General features: G+C 36.1%; 1 protein-coding gene across 2 annotated transcripts in view; it reads left to right on the top strand.

Annotated features, from left to right (window-relative positions):
- The window catches only part of LOC133530569 (uncharacterized), a 381,835-nt gene that overhangs the window by 9,844 nt on the left and 358,417 nt on the right, over positions 1-13,574 (top strand). For both annotated transcript variants that reach the window (XM_061868524.1, XM_061868527.1), the window contains exon 2: positions 9,420-9,731. In XM_061868524.1, coding sequence (XP_061724508.1) covers positions 9,536-9,731 — 196 coding nt within the window. In that variant the 5' untranslated portion in view covers positions 9,420-9,535. The remainder of the gene's footprint in view (positions 1-9,419; positions 9,732-13,574) is intronic.

Below are 13,574 nucleotides of genomic sequence, written 5' to 3'. Positions count from 1 at the left end.
ATTGTAACTAAGTTATTGTTATTTTAACTACACCAGCTCGTAAAAGCTCTTTTTATTCTGCAAATACTGGTGATAAAGTTACATTTTATCCTCAAGAGAGGCAAATAATTTGATGCAAATTGTGAGTTATGTTGGCTGGTCGAATTGACTAATAAGTGATTTTGAATAATAAACATTTAATAGCTTTGTAGGATTTGGCTTGTAATGTTTTACACTAGTATTTTCCTCGCGTTGGTGTGGTACATTGAAACACTCGTAGCGCTCAAGATTCCACTTTTGAAACCACTCGCTGCGGTCGTGTATTGAGCTTTCGCTTGCTCGGGTATCAGCACGACGGGATAAACAACAACTTTAGCCCCTTGCAATACGAATAACTATTATTTCGTCAATCAGTACGTAAACTTAAAAATAGGTAACAAAGTAATTAAAAGTAGTAATTAAAACAAATTAAACGCAGAATTAAAAATGCTATAGTAGACATGAAAAATAAACACAAGTTAAAAATAACAGCTTGATCAATACATACTTGGGATTTCATATATTTTTAACGTATGGTAATGTTCTAATTATGTTTCTGAAGCTTTTTAAAAAATGAGTAGAGTTTTTCAATTTCACACTCAAAAGACTATCAAACACATTTACCTTACATAATGGAAAAAACACGTTTATAAACAAATGTACAGGAATAGAAGTTAGTGTACGTAATAAATCCTTGACCATCATTCCTTGCACTATTTCGGACAGAAGTCGGATCCGTCTTAGTTAGGGGCCCCTAACTTGCGGTTCTATATTTTCCCTGTGCGTCAAAGATTAAGGTGGTAATATATAGTGAGTATATTTTATATCATCGCAAACTGAAACTAGACGTAAGCTTTAGTGCTATAAAACGATTCTGAAACATTTTTTTTAAATTTAGTCTTAAGAGGCTGTCAATACCTAAAGCGCGCACACTGTCTATTTGTATCGGAGTAAATGAGATAGCACTGTCGCATGTTACTGGGCCTGGGCAAGGTAATAATAAGAAAATTATTTAAATAAAAAAAAGTGGATTATTAGTGTAATATTTTACTCGTTAGCGGTTTAGATATAAATGTTTTGAAATTGTAATTTTAATTGTAGACCCATAAGTCAAAACAATAAAGACATAGAACCGTTTAATTGTGATTTTAAGACCAATCTTTGCAATTATTTTCTATCGAGCCGATTTCGTTCCATCATGTATCGAGTACGACCACGGCCTTTGAAATATAATTATTATTAACATATATTTTTCTTACTTTACTAAAACAAATAGTCTTTCTTAAAAAACTGTTTAAGTAACATCAATTTCAAGGACATTGGGTGTTGACAGCCCCTTAACAACCAGAGCATAATTAATTTTTGAAAATGTTTCGAGCGGCAATGTATTTCGTACATCATGGTCACTTGACAGTTATGACGTCGCCTCATTAAATGCGACGTTCTGAGTTAAAACAAAGTAGTGATACGTTGCTTGCTGAATTATTTTATGTCGATAAATACGAGTATAAGTCGTCCATTTTTTATAAAACCTATGAAAGGGTGTTTATTAAAGCCTAAACTTTTGATTATGCGTTCGTATTAAAAATACACGCTGTTGATATACTCGTATATAACACACATTTGGTCCCAGAGAAATTTATGGAATTTGCTGAAGGTTATGCATATGACATATGATCGTGTATCAGATAACATAGATCATACGGTCTCCGCCAGTAGGTACTATAAAATAATATCAGCTAACCTAAATAAATGAAATTCAAACCAACGAACAAATTTACTCAATTTGATTAATTAAAATAAAAGCAAAACAAATTGATAAATGGCAATGAGCAATCAAAATTAGTAGTCGATTAGTCAAGTAAAAAGCGTCAGCTGTCTCGTCTGTTCTCCTTTATCTATGTAGACTGCCTACTAGCGAAGTTTTGATGTCTTCACAAAGTCTAGTACAGAATAGACAGCTCCAGAAGGTCCTATTGTATATTAGTGATTTTTATTTTCTTGACATTTTTTTCGTCAGATTTCGATAAATATTTGTAATGCACAATATATAAATAAATGATTATAAATAGATAGAGTTGCCTTTTATATAAAAATATTTTATTTAGGTTGATTCAATCCATCGTTTGTTAGTTACAAATATACTTAAATTACTATGTTAGTAATTACAAAAAACACATAAAAGACTGGGGAAATAATACAAAAAAAATAGAAAAAAGTGGAGAAATATGAAACAACTATACAATAGAAATACAGGGTACAACAAAAATTGTAGTAAGCAGTTAAAAAAATTAGAAAACAAAACTACGCGATATTTTTGACCTTTTTATGAATAAAAAAAACTACTTCTTCCTAATCAGAATACGATATGCCCTGAAATGGATAGCAACTATTTTTGTTACATCCTGTATAGAAAAATTAATCAGCCAGCGGCTGTAGCACAGTCGCATTTTCATCCTATATGCCTGTCACTTTCGCACTTACATACTTGTTAGAGCGTGACAGGCATGGGGACAAATGATAAAAAGCCGACCACCGACGAGCTTCTTTAACCTCCCCTCAAACAGCCTTCTGTTGCTGCGTATTTTATGGCCCTGTCCGAAGATCTTCATTAATTACAGAACTTACAAAGAAAACACTGAATCTCAAGACACTGAGAGCCAATCATTCAATAGTGATCGACATTCTTCTACTTAATTATAAAGGGCACACTAAAGTGAGGTAACTAGTTGGAAATTCCGCGTCAGTGGGCGATAGGAAAGTTTATTTTGTTACACGCTTTACCTATCTTACTATATCTATCTATCTTATTGAGCGGCCGTTTTATAGTGTCGAGGAATACTTAACCTCAAATAATTTACTTGTTAATTGAATTTATTTTTCAAATTTGGGTAATTCCACGAGACTGTAACGTCAGTTACCAATTCTTTCGTGTGTTCTTACATTAACTAAGCAAATTTAAGTATTCAGATATCTACATGTAGGGCTACGCCAGACAAACAGACACTTTAATTTGCTTAATTCATGTAAGAACACACGAAAGAATTGGTAACTGACGTTACAGTCTCGTGGAATTACCCATTTATGAACTTGTATATTTATCTACCTTTAATGTATATTAGTCATGTAAGCTTGACCTGTAATTTACTTTATCCATAAACTATGAGTATGAGTATGAATATACAGGAGTGTACAGTTAGCAAAGTCAAACAAATGGCTTCAGGAACACAGTAGAGTCACTGATGTCAAGGTCACAGTGTTTTATTTGTAAGTATGACTATAATGTTACTTTTGTAAACTTGATTTGTATTTTATTTTTCCAATAAAGCCATACGATAATAATAATTTGTAAGTTTTGTAATTAATAAAGATCTTCGGACAGGGTCCCAGACGAATGACGAAGCTAATGTGGAAGCGGGCTGGGCACGTGGCCCGTAAAGACGACTCATGGTGTAAGAGGCTTGTAAAGTGGAGACCTTGGGGAGAGTCACGCACAGTAGGAAAGCCAAAAATGCGTTGATATGACGATATCAAAAGAACAGCTGGATCAAAATAGGTAAAATTGAAGGAGGCCTACATGTTTAAGATTGAAAAGGGCTAAGTACATTTTGACATCAATATGACGTAATTTAGTTATTATTCGCGCGTGCATTTCCTTCGTACTTGTGCGCACAGGCACTAGCGGGGCATTTCTTCAACCATGAACGTGAACTTTGACACTGACAGATCCAAAAAAAATCCAGCGGTGGCAGCATGGTTCCATTATTTTCTCCCGTCACTGTGCCCGTCACTTTCGCACTTACGTACTTGTTAGAACGTGACAGGCATATTAAAGAGCCGACCATCTTAGCCCTACAGATGAAATTCATAGTAACCTATTATTATATATTATTATGTAGGGAGTTTTTAGAAAATTTTAGAAATAAAGTAGTTAAGAATAGTTAATCGCTGTCTCTTTGTGGCGACAATTAAGCATGAAATCTTTATGGGAATCAACTTTTTGACTTTATTTACATTTTAATATCGCTTATATTATTCATATTCATATTCCTTTATTGATAAAATTACAAATTTTACATGTCAAAAGGTAATACAATATATAATTAGGTCGATGTCAATTTAAGTACAATTAAGATAATAAATAAATAAATAGATAATATAGTTTATGAAAGGAACACCAAAATGTAGATTATATTAAAATGTAATGCTATTCTTATAGATAGGTATATAGTTATTTTGTATATCTATATATGCCCTTGCACCTAATGCATCGTATAGTATTTAGTTATGTTTACAGAGTTAGCTACTTCTTTAAAGCCTTGCCGTCGTGTACATAAGTAGTGTAGTTTAACTACCATTTCCTATGTATCTCTCTCAGTTGCTTAAAGGTTAACTGGAAGAGATCCCTTATATTAATTTCATTTACATCCACTATTTTCTGAAAACTCCCCATTCCTTTGATGTTTACGATCATGACCTATGGACAATAACATTGGCATTTCTAAATTGAATGTATGTTAAATTAATATAAATTTCATTCGATATTCTACGGTTTAAATGATAATATAATGGAATCGTCAGTGTAACAGGAAGCAAAGGCGATTTAACCACTTTTCCGCCATTAAAGCATCGCCATAAATCCCCAGCAGGCTGTAAACATATCTTTACCAGATCGCCTTAGACTCGTTTACGCCTCGAAATAGCGTTGGCACTGATTACCCACACTAGATAGACCTTAAGTCAAATCAAGTCAAAATATTATATATTCAAGTAAGCCTAACAAGCAATTTTAAACTGTCATATTACACAAATATCATTTTAGTTTAATAATCAGAGCAATTTATTCATGCAATTATCCTTACGGAGATGGCGGGATGATCTGGACAGCTTTCTGAACAACTGGCCGGAGGAAACACCAAATCGGGAGTCGTGGGAATCGAGGGGAGAGGCCTTTGCCTAGGCAGTGGGACACTCAGACAAGCTAATAACAATAAAAATCTTAAAATTCATATAGAGATTTAGCTTGTATTAAGCTACTACGACTTTACTTCGAACTGAATAATTAAAAATTAATTTTTTTACAAGGTTGTGCCATGTTATCTCTTTTAGCTATCTCAGCGCTTACTTTGCACGTAGAAAATACTAATAAGTGTACGTAAAAGAGACCGCGACCGCTAATTTCAGTTGCCTCACGTATATATCAATCTGTTCCAATAAAATTACCAACAAATTTAGAGCTAAGAGAGAAATCATGGGCTGTTTTAGTAACTACTAAATGGTGTGTGATGTAACTGAGTGAAACTATTAACAAAGAGCTTTTCAATAATAAAATCGACTTTGCAGCGTATCGGTCTTCTAAAATGTATAATGCGACGTCTATAGAAGATAATCTATGCGCTTGGGAAACTGAATCGAATCAACAATTTAGGGTTATATTCGCTTAAAGTGGTGCGTTAAAAGTTACAAGTACTATTTTAGTCAAGTTAACGAAAGGACCAACGGAAAGTAGTCCTTATTGGAACATTTGATTGGCAATTGTTATTGATTTTTTTGTGGCATTGAGCGGTGTTCATTGTGGGGTTTTCATGTCATGGATGTTATATAAGGCTCAATTATGAATATTATTGCTTCAAGAACTTAGCCTATCTCAATACGGTTATATCAAACCTCTTCAAGTAAGTAACTTTACATGGTAGGTGGATTCGTTAAATTGAACAAAGCTCGGAAACCGGTAAAATTTCCAAACTTGGCGCAAAACCTTCTAATTTCGATCGAAAAACCGTTATTTTTAAACCGGCTTTTATGAGAAAAGTTTCTGTCAATTAACCGGTTTAAAGCAATAAAAACCGGTTTCTTCATATGTCGGTGTCTGTTTACGTGGCACACCACCAGGCCGGCCGGCCTTTTCATTTCTCGTTGAATAAACGGATTTTTAGGTAACAATAAAGTTCTTAAAACGTTCACGTTCTTATAAAAGTTCGAAGGAAAACCTAAACAAACCGGTAATAAAAATAAAAATCCCAAAAATTCATACAGAAATTTAGCTTGTATTAAGCTGATAAAGTGCTTATAAAAGTTCGAAGTAAAACCTAAACCAACCGGTATTTACCGGTATTTTATAAGCCGGTTTCGAGCCTTGAAATGGAAGATAGGTACATATATTTTGACCTAATATGAACTCTTCGCGGTTTCCGACACATCTTTTTCTATGACAAGTGATCGGTGATCACGTGATGTTTCTATAGAAAACTGAAGTGTCGGACGCCCCGGCCCGGGCCCGGGCCATTGTAGTGGGAGTCATTTTTTTATGGTTTGAAAAATTTACCAATCGTTTTTCATTATGTTTAAGTAACTACATACGAGGGTGCGGAGGGTTAGGGTCGGCAACGCGCATTTAACACCTCTGGAGTTGCAGGCGTCCATAGGCTACAGTGGCCGCTTACCACCAAGCGGGCCGTGTGCTTGTTTGCCACCGATGTAGTATAAAAAACTACATAAAAATATAATATTTATTTAAAAGTATACAGCTAATATACTAGACTGGAGTAATTGCATGCAATAAACCGCCCCTCATCCAAACAAATTTGTTTATAAATCCAGAAAACAAAACGGCAACTGATTTCCAAAGCAAAACAAAATTATCACATCCAAAAAGATTCAGTAACAACAAAAAGCGAAGTAAGAGACGTAAAAAGTCCATTATTGTGCCTCATTTTAATGAAATTTCGCATAAATAGGCGAAGTTTAGAACAAAAGTAATATGCGTACTTTCCGGCAAAAAGTTAAATAGCGTATTAGGAATTCAATTTGTTTAATGTGTTCTTGAAGGGGGGTTGAACGCGTGGAACCTTTCCGTTCGACATGCGGAGTTATTGGACCATTCTGACCTTGGAGGATTTAACAACTGGAGACGCCTTGGTTGTAATTTTCTGTACAAAACAGTCTGCCGATTTTTGCGGGGGAGGGGCACATCAAATGTATGGCTATTACGTGTACGTTACGTACAAATAGCCATGTCAGATCATTTTCAGATAAACGTCACTCCATACAATACATATGACATGACCAATGCCTGAGGTTTTCGACAGAGGGGTAAGCTTTGAAAGGCGACTCCAGTTGTTACATTCCAAGATTCTGACTTTGAGAATATTTATTTTACTACATTCTACTAAAATATCTTTGAGAATGCCTATATTGTTTCTGTACGTTTTTTTTACACCATGACAGTGACTAACAAACGCTTGTTAGCCACTGTCATACTCACTGTCACTGTCACTGTCACTGTGCTAGCAGAGTCACGCGACTCTGCTAGCACTTTCACAGTGAAAAAATATTTTTTCACTATGAAATTAAGTTTTTCACTAAGTATTTTATGTGAACGAATTAAATTATCGCAATTGACGTTCCCAATTCTGCTAAAACTATACATTTTCACAACATATCAATAATTTTTCTTACCTACTTTAGAAGCTTGATATGTTATCTAGACGGGCCTTACGGGCAACAAGAAGCCGTCCTTAGATACTCGTATATAAATATATCAATGATGTTATCATTGTCGAATACGGAACGTACTTATTATCATAAGTATATACCTAATCTTGAAGATAATTTTATTATAGTTATTTTTTTTAATAATCGATCAATATTTTACAAGAGTACTATGACGAGTGCTACTAGCCTTATTTTGAGTTCAATATGGAAATTAACAAAGCAATGCAGTTATTTGAAATTCTGTAGGTATTTATGTTTTATTCTATTTGCAGCGTGATGTGTAAACACATTTACAAAATATTCTATTTTACACGTTTAGTTCAAGGAACATCGTACACAATATATTTCAATTTAATGAATTAAAACATATCAGGTAAATTATAATTTATAATTTTCTTGTTAACTAAATTAGTTATTTTAGTTATTTGTATTTTAACATTACATTCTAGATGTAGCCTACATTGTAGGTACAATGACAATTCTTAAACTACTGTTTTTGCAATATAGCAATAAATTAATAAACAATTGATCGCTCACGATAATATACGCAGAAATTCATTCTTATTAAATTCATTACAAATAAAAACTTAATAGACAGTATGTAACAAAAATTAAATAAACTACGTACAAAAATCCAATATAGAAATGTGTAAAAAGCTTTTTTACTATAAGTCAAGGTTATGCGTCATTCCTTAGCTAAATTTCCTAAATCGTTTGCTTTATCCTTATAGGCACGTGAAAACCTTATATATACTTAAAAGTTGTTTGCCGAAAGTCTTAGATCAGCATTTCCCAAATGGGTCCCGACCGGATCGGGTTAACAGCCGGTACTAATACTTCATGCTTCCTATTTAAGACGGCCAAGAGATGGGTCCGGAATTTGGCAGTTTTTATTAGGTGGGTTGGAGCCCAGTCAACATACCAACCTAGGGAACCACTGTCTTAGGGCCTATTTACCAATGTCTGAGTAAAGTATTGGATAGCTAATTAACAAATAAATTAACTGCCAGACAAACCATCCTGCAAATCTTTGCACTTTATCTACCAGTTAAGCTTATTTGAAGATTGTGCAACGCCAGCAACGACTTTATTCGTCAGATAAGTGGCAAGTAGCTTATTCAAGACTTTACTTGGACATTGTGAAACAGGCCCGTGGATAAGTTTACCCAAATAATTAACTTTAGTGTTGTCCACAGAAAATACACAAGTTTTCCCGAACCGTTTTGATTCAGAATTAAATGCCATCATGATGACACTGTGCAGTCACTTGTCATCAAGTAAAAAATGACAAACGCAAGTCAAGCCTGAAATACGCCAAGGTTCGAAAAAAGGGCAAAGTTAGCGAAGGGTCCGTAATTCAGGTTTTATGGGAAGTCGGTAATTGCTATTAGTCATTCGGATTTGACAGGCCGGGGTTGAGCAGGGTTCATTTTTAGTTTCGTGATCAATCGACGGTGAAAGGAGAATGGATGACCTTTTTAACCTGGTTTTGCAATCAGTTTTTTTTTGTGTTTTTGACTGTCGAAGGAGTTGAGAAATGAATGAAACAGTTAGAGTAGAGAGGAGTATATTAATTTGTGGTCCAGTGTAGTGTTAACCTGCAGTTACACATTCATGCGAGTATCGAAGTCGCCACACACGATTGTGTATCTGTATGATTAAGGTTGCCTTGCTGCCACTGAGGTGGAGATGACCGGAGATGAAAGGAGACGAGCGGGAATCAACCAGTAGTGGAAAGGTAGCCTTAATTGGGAAAAAACAGAACAACGACTTAATTCATCCTGAAATGAATGTGTGGGTGAAAATTTACGAAACAGTTTGACCCAATGCCAAAACGAGCGTAGGAGTGAATGAAAAAATATGACAGTTTTTTTTACCATTTTCAATTCAACGTTGACCTCTTTCAGGAGAATATTTATAAATTAACTATACAAAACCGTGTTTAAATGTCAATTATGTACGCGTGAACGAAACATATCATACACAAGGTATATTTAACTGTAGTAGTGTAATGTGAATACCGATGAAGACGAGCGATGTTTGGGAGGAAAGGGAAGAGACGGCGATGAGGGTTATGTGGGTGTTGCTGGTGGTGGGGATGGTGGGGGGAGTGGGGGGCAGCGAGTTCCCGGAGAGGGAGTGCTGTGACCCGGTGTACCCGCCGAACACAGCGACGACCGCGGCGGCGCCGGTCACGATTCCTGTCAGCAAGGCGGCAGGTAAGAGTTGTAGCTATCTTTTCTAATCAGCGGTGGCAGCATGGTTTCATTTTTATCAGTTGTCACTATGCCCGTCACTTTCGCGCTTATGTACTTGTTAAAACGTGATAGGCATGGGGACAAATAATAAAGAGCCGACCATCTTAGCTCTACAGGTCATGAGAGCGAAATCCATCACAGTCTACTGAGACAAATATCAAGCCCATAACGAGGGATATATCTATGTATAGATGTGTCTGGTGGAGAAGTCTGTAAATGCATAATCTTATACCTTTAAACGAGCAATTCTTGTGTCACATAGCTGACATTAACATATTCGCTGACGAGTGGGTAACTTACTTTCTTTAGGTACATCTCGCTCGCAAAAATCGCTCACGATAGCGAAAATGTCAGTGTCATATCAGTGACATGCTCGTGGTAAGGCCACTTATAGAGGTATACACGCAACCTTTTTAGGGTTCCGTAATCAACTAGGAACCCTTATAGTTTCGCCATGTTCGTCTGTCTGTCTGTCTGTCTGTCTGTCCGAGGCTTTGCTAAGTGGGCGTTAGTGCTAGAAAGATAATTTGGCATGGATATATAAATCAATAAAGCCGATAAAGTCGTACAATAAAATCTAAAAATTTAATTTTTTTAGGGTGACTCCCCTAAATTGGGGGTGATTTTTTTTTTTGCTTCAATCCTACAGTGTGGGGTATCGTTGGAAAGGTCTTTCAAAAGTAATAGGGGTCTTCAACAAACATTTTTTGATAAAGTGAATATATTCGGAGATAATCGCTCCGAAAGAAAAAAAATGTGTCCCCCCCCCCTCTAACTTTTGAACCATAGGTCCAAAAAATATGAAAAAATCGTGGAAGTAGAGCTTAAGAAATAAATTAAATGAAAACTATAGCGGACATGATCAGTTTAGCTGTTTTTGAGTTATCGCAAAAAGTTTCCCCTTCATAATAAAAAGACTTACTTTAATTAGGTACTGATTATGCAAATTTGCCTATTTGTTTAACTCGGCCGAAAGGTACCGTTTCATCCCTTGGTTAACAATTTACTATACTTTAAGCTCCAGTTTAGCTTATTGTGACGGAAGAGAAACTACGGAACCCTACACTGAGCGTGGCCCGACATGCTCTTGGCTGGTTTATTATATTTAATATAACATATTGTATCTGACATCAAAACAGCAATTGTTTTGAATAAAATAAGTACAAAATACAACTTCAAAAGCGAGCTTAACCGACGTTTTCCGGAAAAAACAAAAGCCGATTGTACGTAATATTTAATAGAACATATTTGTGTTTAATGTTTATAGAAAATATATTTCCTATTCCTGTGTAATAAGGTAGCCCGCAAACAAAGAATCTTTGTACTGTTGAGTAAATAGCGTTAGGGGAGATGTTTGAAGTCGGGCACGGGGCAAATAGACAAGTGGGGAATATCGGGAATGTTGTCCCGCGGGACGCGGCCCGCGTTGGCTTATCAATCTTATAATTTTGTTTCGGGAACTATTGCTGATATTGTTTTAGTTTGACGGATGCGACACGGAGACGACCAGGGTGCCTAGCCAAGGTAACAATCGTTTGCGCTACGAAAACGAAACATCTTGTGTTTCTATATCAACTCTTCCATATTAGTGCGACAGCGATGGTTGCGTTTCGTTTGCTACTGAGCGTAACCGATTGGCATTTTGGCTACACATCCAGGCCGACCAGCGGATTCTGAGGACTAATGCGGTCGAAGGCGGTGATTTACGCGGACCAGTGAGATCATGAAGATCAGGACCCCATTTTATAAATCTATAAGTTTATAGGTGCATTTGATACGCGCTTGACAAATGGCGCGGGGCGTTTTATATAATGCGCCTTAAGAAACACACAAATGACTACTACAACTGGCTACTATTCAGTCTGTGACGAAGATATATACACACACTTTTAGCACAGGTTCTTGCTCGTGTCCTTACCATATTGACGAAACGACCGTTTGTTTGTCTTGTTAGAATGAAAAAATATATGCAGGTATCTAGCAGAGTTGCATCCATGCAAGATTGTAAACTGGACCGATTACCAGCAGCACTCTTCATTACGCCAAAAATAATGATTCTAACCATACGATAGTTAGGGAGCACCAATCGCGTCGTATCGTATAAAATTCCTTCATAAGCCGAGAGAATCCTGTCAATCCCAAGATTGCAGAATTCCCTTTTCTCAGCCGTGGGCGGCGTGGGCAATCTACCAAATTCCATAAATATCCCTAACTTTGCCAAACTCTTACTAGCTCCCAGAAACTGTTCTTACAAAAACAAAAATAAACCTTAATTTGTTCGAACCAGGTTAATTTTAAGGTAAACGGAACGGAGCATGAGTATTTGAGAGTTATTGTTAGATTTCATTCATTTAACGATAAAATTAGAGTTACATTTAAGTGTAAGGAGTAGGAAGTTTATGATGGAGGCTGTTCGGGAAAGATTTGCTATAAATTCGTAATAAGGTCAGCCAGGGCAATTGCAATTATGGGGCAAATACAACTACCTAAAATACACGAAGTGAGTCAAGAGCTAGTGCTACTTATACCATGAGTTAATTATCTGTTATGTGCGATTTTAAAGCTGAACGTTGCAGGGAACTCGACTGAAAGCGGGATGAGCTTAAGGCTCGGTTGCCAACCTCTATTTCCTACAATTATGTAGGTGTATTGACGTGCCCAAAATGCGCTCGGAAATTTAGTAGCAAGGTTGGTTACGCGAGCCATCTAAAAGCATACCAGATAGTGAGACAGCTGCACTCTGTTAACAGTAATTAAAAATGACTTCAGAACACAGTCGCTGTGGCCGAAACCGATCACGAGTATCATCTTTTATGACTAGCGAAAGTGTGCCGTGAAACTGGTCCCATAGTTCCAATTGCCCTAGCTGACCTATACACGTATCATTTCCAGATTCATCTTTGTGCGAACGTTTAGTTACATGACAAAAAAGTCATCGAAATCAAAAGCCGATCTCTCAAATTTGTGTCCACAAAGTCTTGTTGAAAACGGCTCAAAAATAACTATTAATATTCCTTTTAAAATTACTTGATAGTTTATTATATCGGTATTCTTAGTATTCTCCTACCTACTTCCTAGAAAGTGCCCCTAAGTTAGTTGTGCAACTAGATTTTCATCGACAAGTTGAGAAACAAGCGTAGGACTTAGTCATAACAGTTTGATAATAATAGGCGTAACTAAATTCAGTCTGATTTGAATGGCTCAAGTAGTCTGTTATACGAAGTAGGGCAAAGTAAACTTGCGTTAATTCAGCATAAGACCAACATCAGCTATGCAAAAAAATAAAAAAAAATTGCGGGCGGGATGAACATAAACCTTGCCACTCGCGGGTTGTCGTATTTTACGAACGCTCCCTTGGGGACGTCCGTCTGTGCAAACACGCTATGATCCATCTTGCCATCAGTTGACAATGCTGTGTTTAACACGATATAGAAAGTACAAAATATGCAGTTCAGAAACTATTTATGTACCGAATTTAACATGTAAAATATTATCTTTTATGAATAAAAATCTGAATCTAAATCTGATGTTGCTGAATTTTGTAAACGCTCCAGCCAGGTGCCTAAAATGGGTACGTTTATATCGTCTGTCTTTCACATGTCTAGAATCAACTAGAATATACGAGATTTCGTGTCAAATATCAAAATACGCCAAAGCCCGGAATTATGTTAAATATCATTGGAAGTATTGAATTCAGAAATAATAAGTATTGAATTCAGAAATAATAAATAAATTGTGCCAATATATTTCATGATTTAATCGGCCACCGTAGGTATCTCCTCAATACAGCTTTTCATATTTTCT

Source organism: Cydia pomonella, chromosome 23, assembly GCF_033807575.1.
Source record: "Cydia pomonella isolate Wapato2018A chromosome 23, ilCydPomo1, whole genome shotgun sequence".
NCBI lineage: Eukaryota > Metazoa > Arthropoda > Insecta > Lepidoptera > Tortricidae > Cydia > Cydia pomonella.
This window is presented reverse-complemented; position numbering and strand designations above follow the sequence as displayed.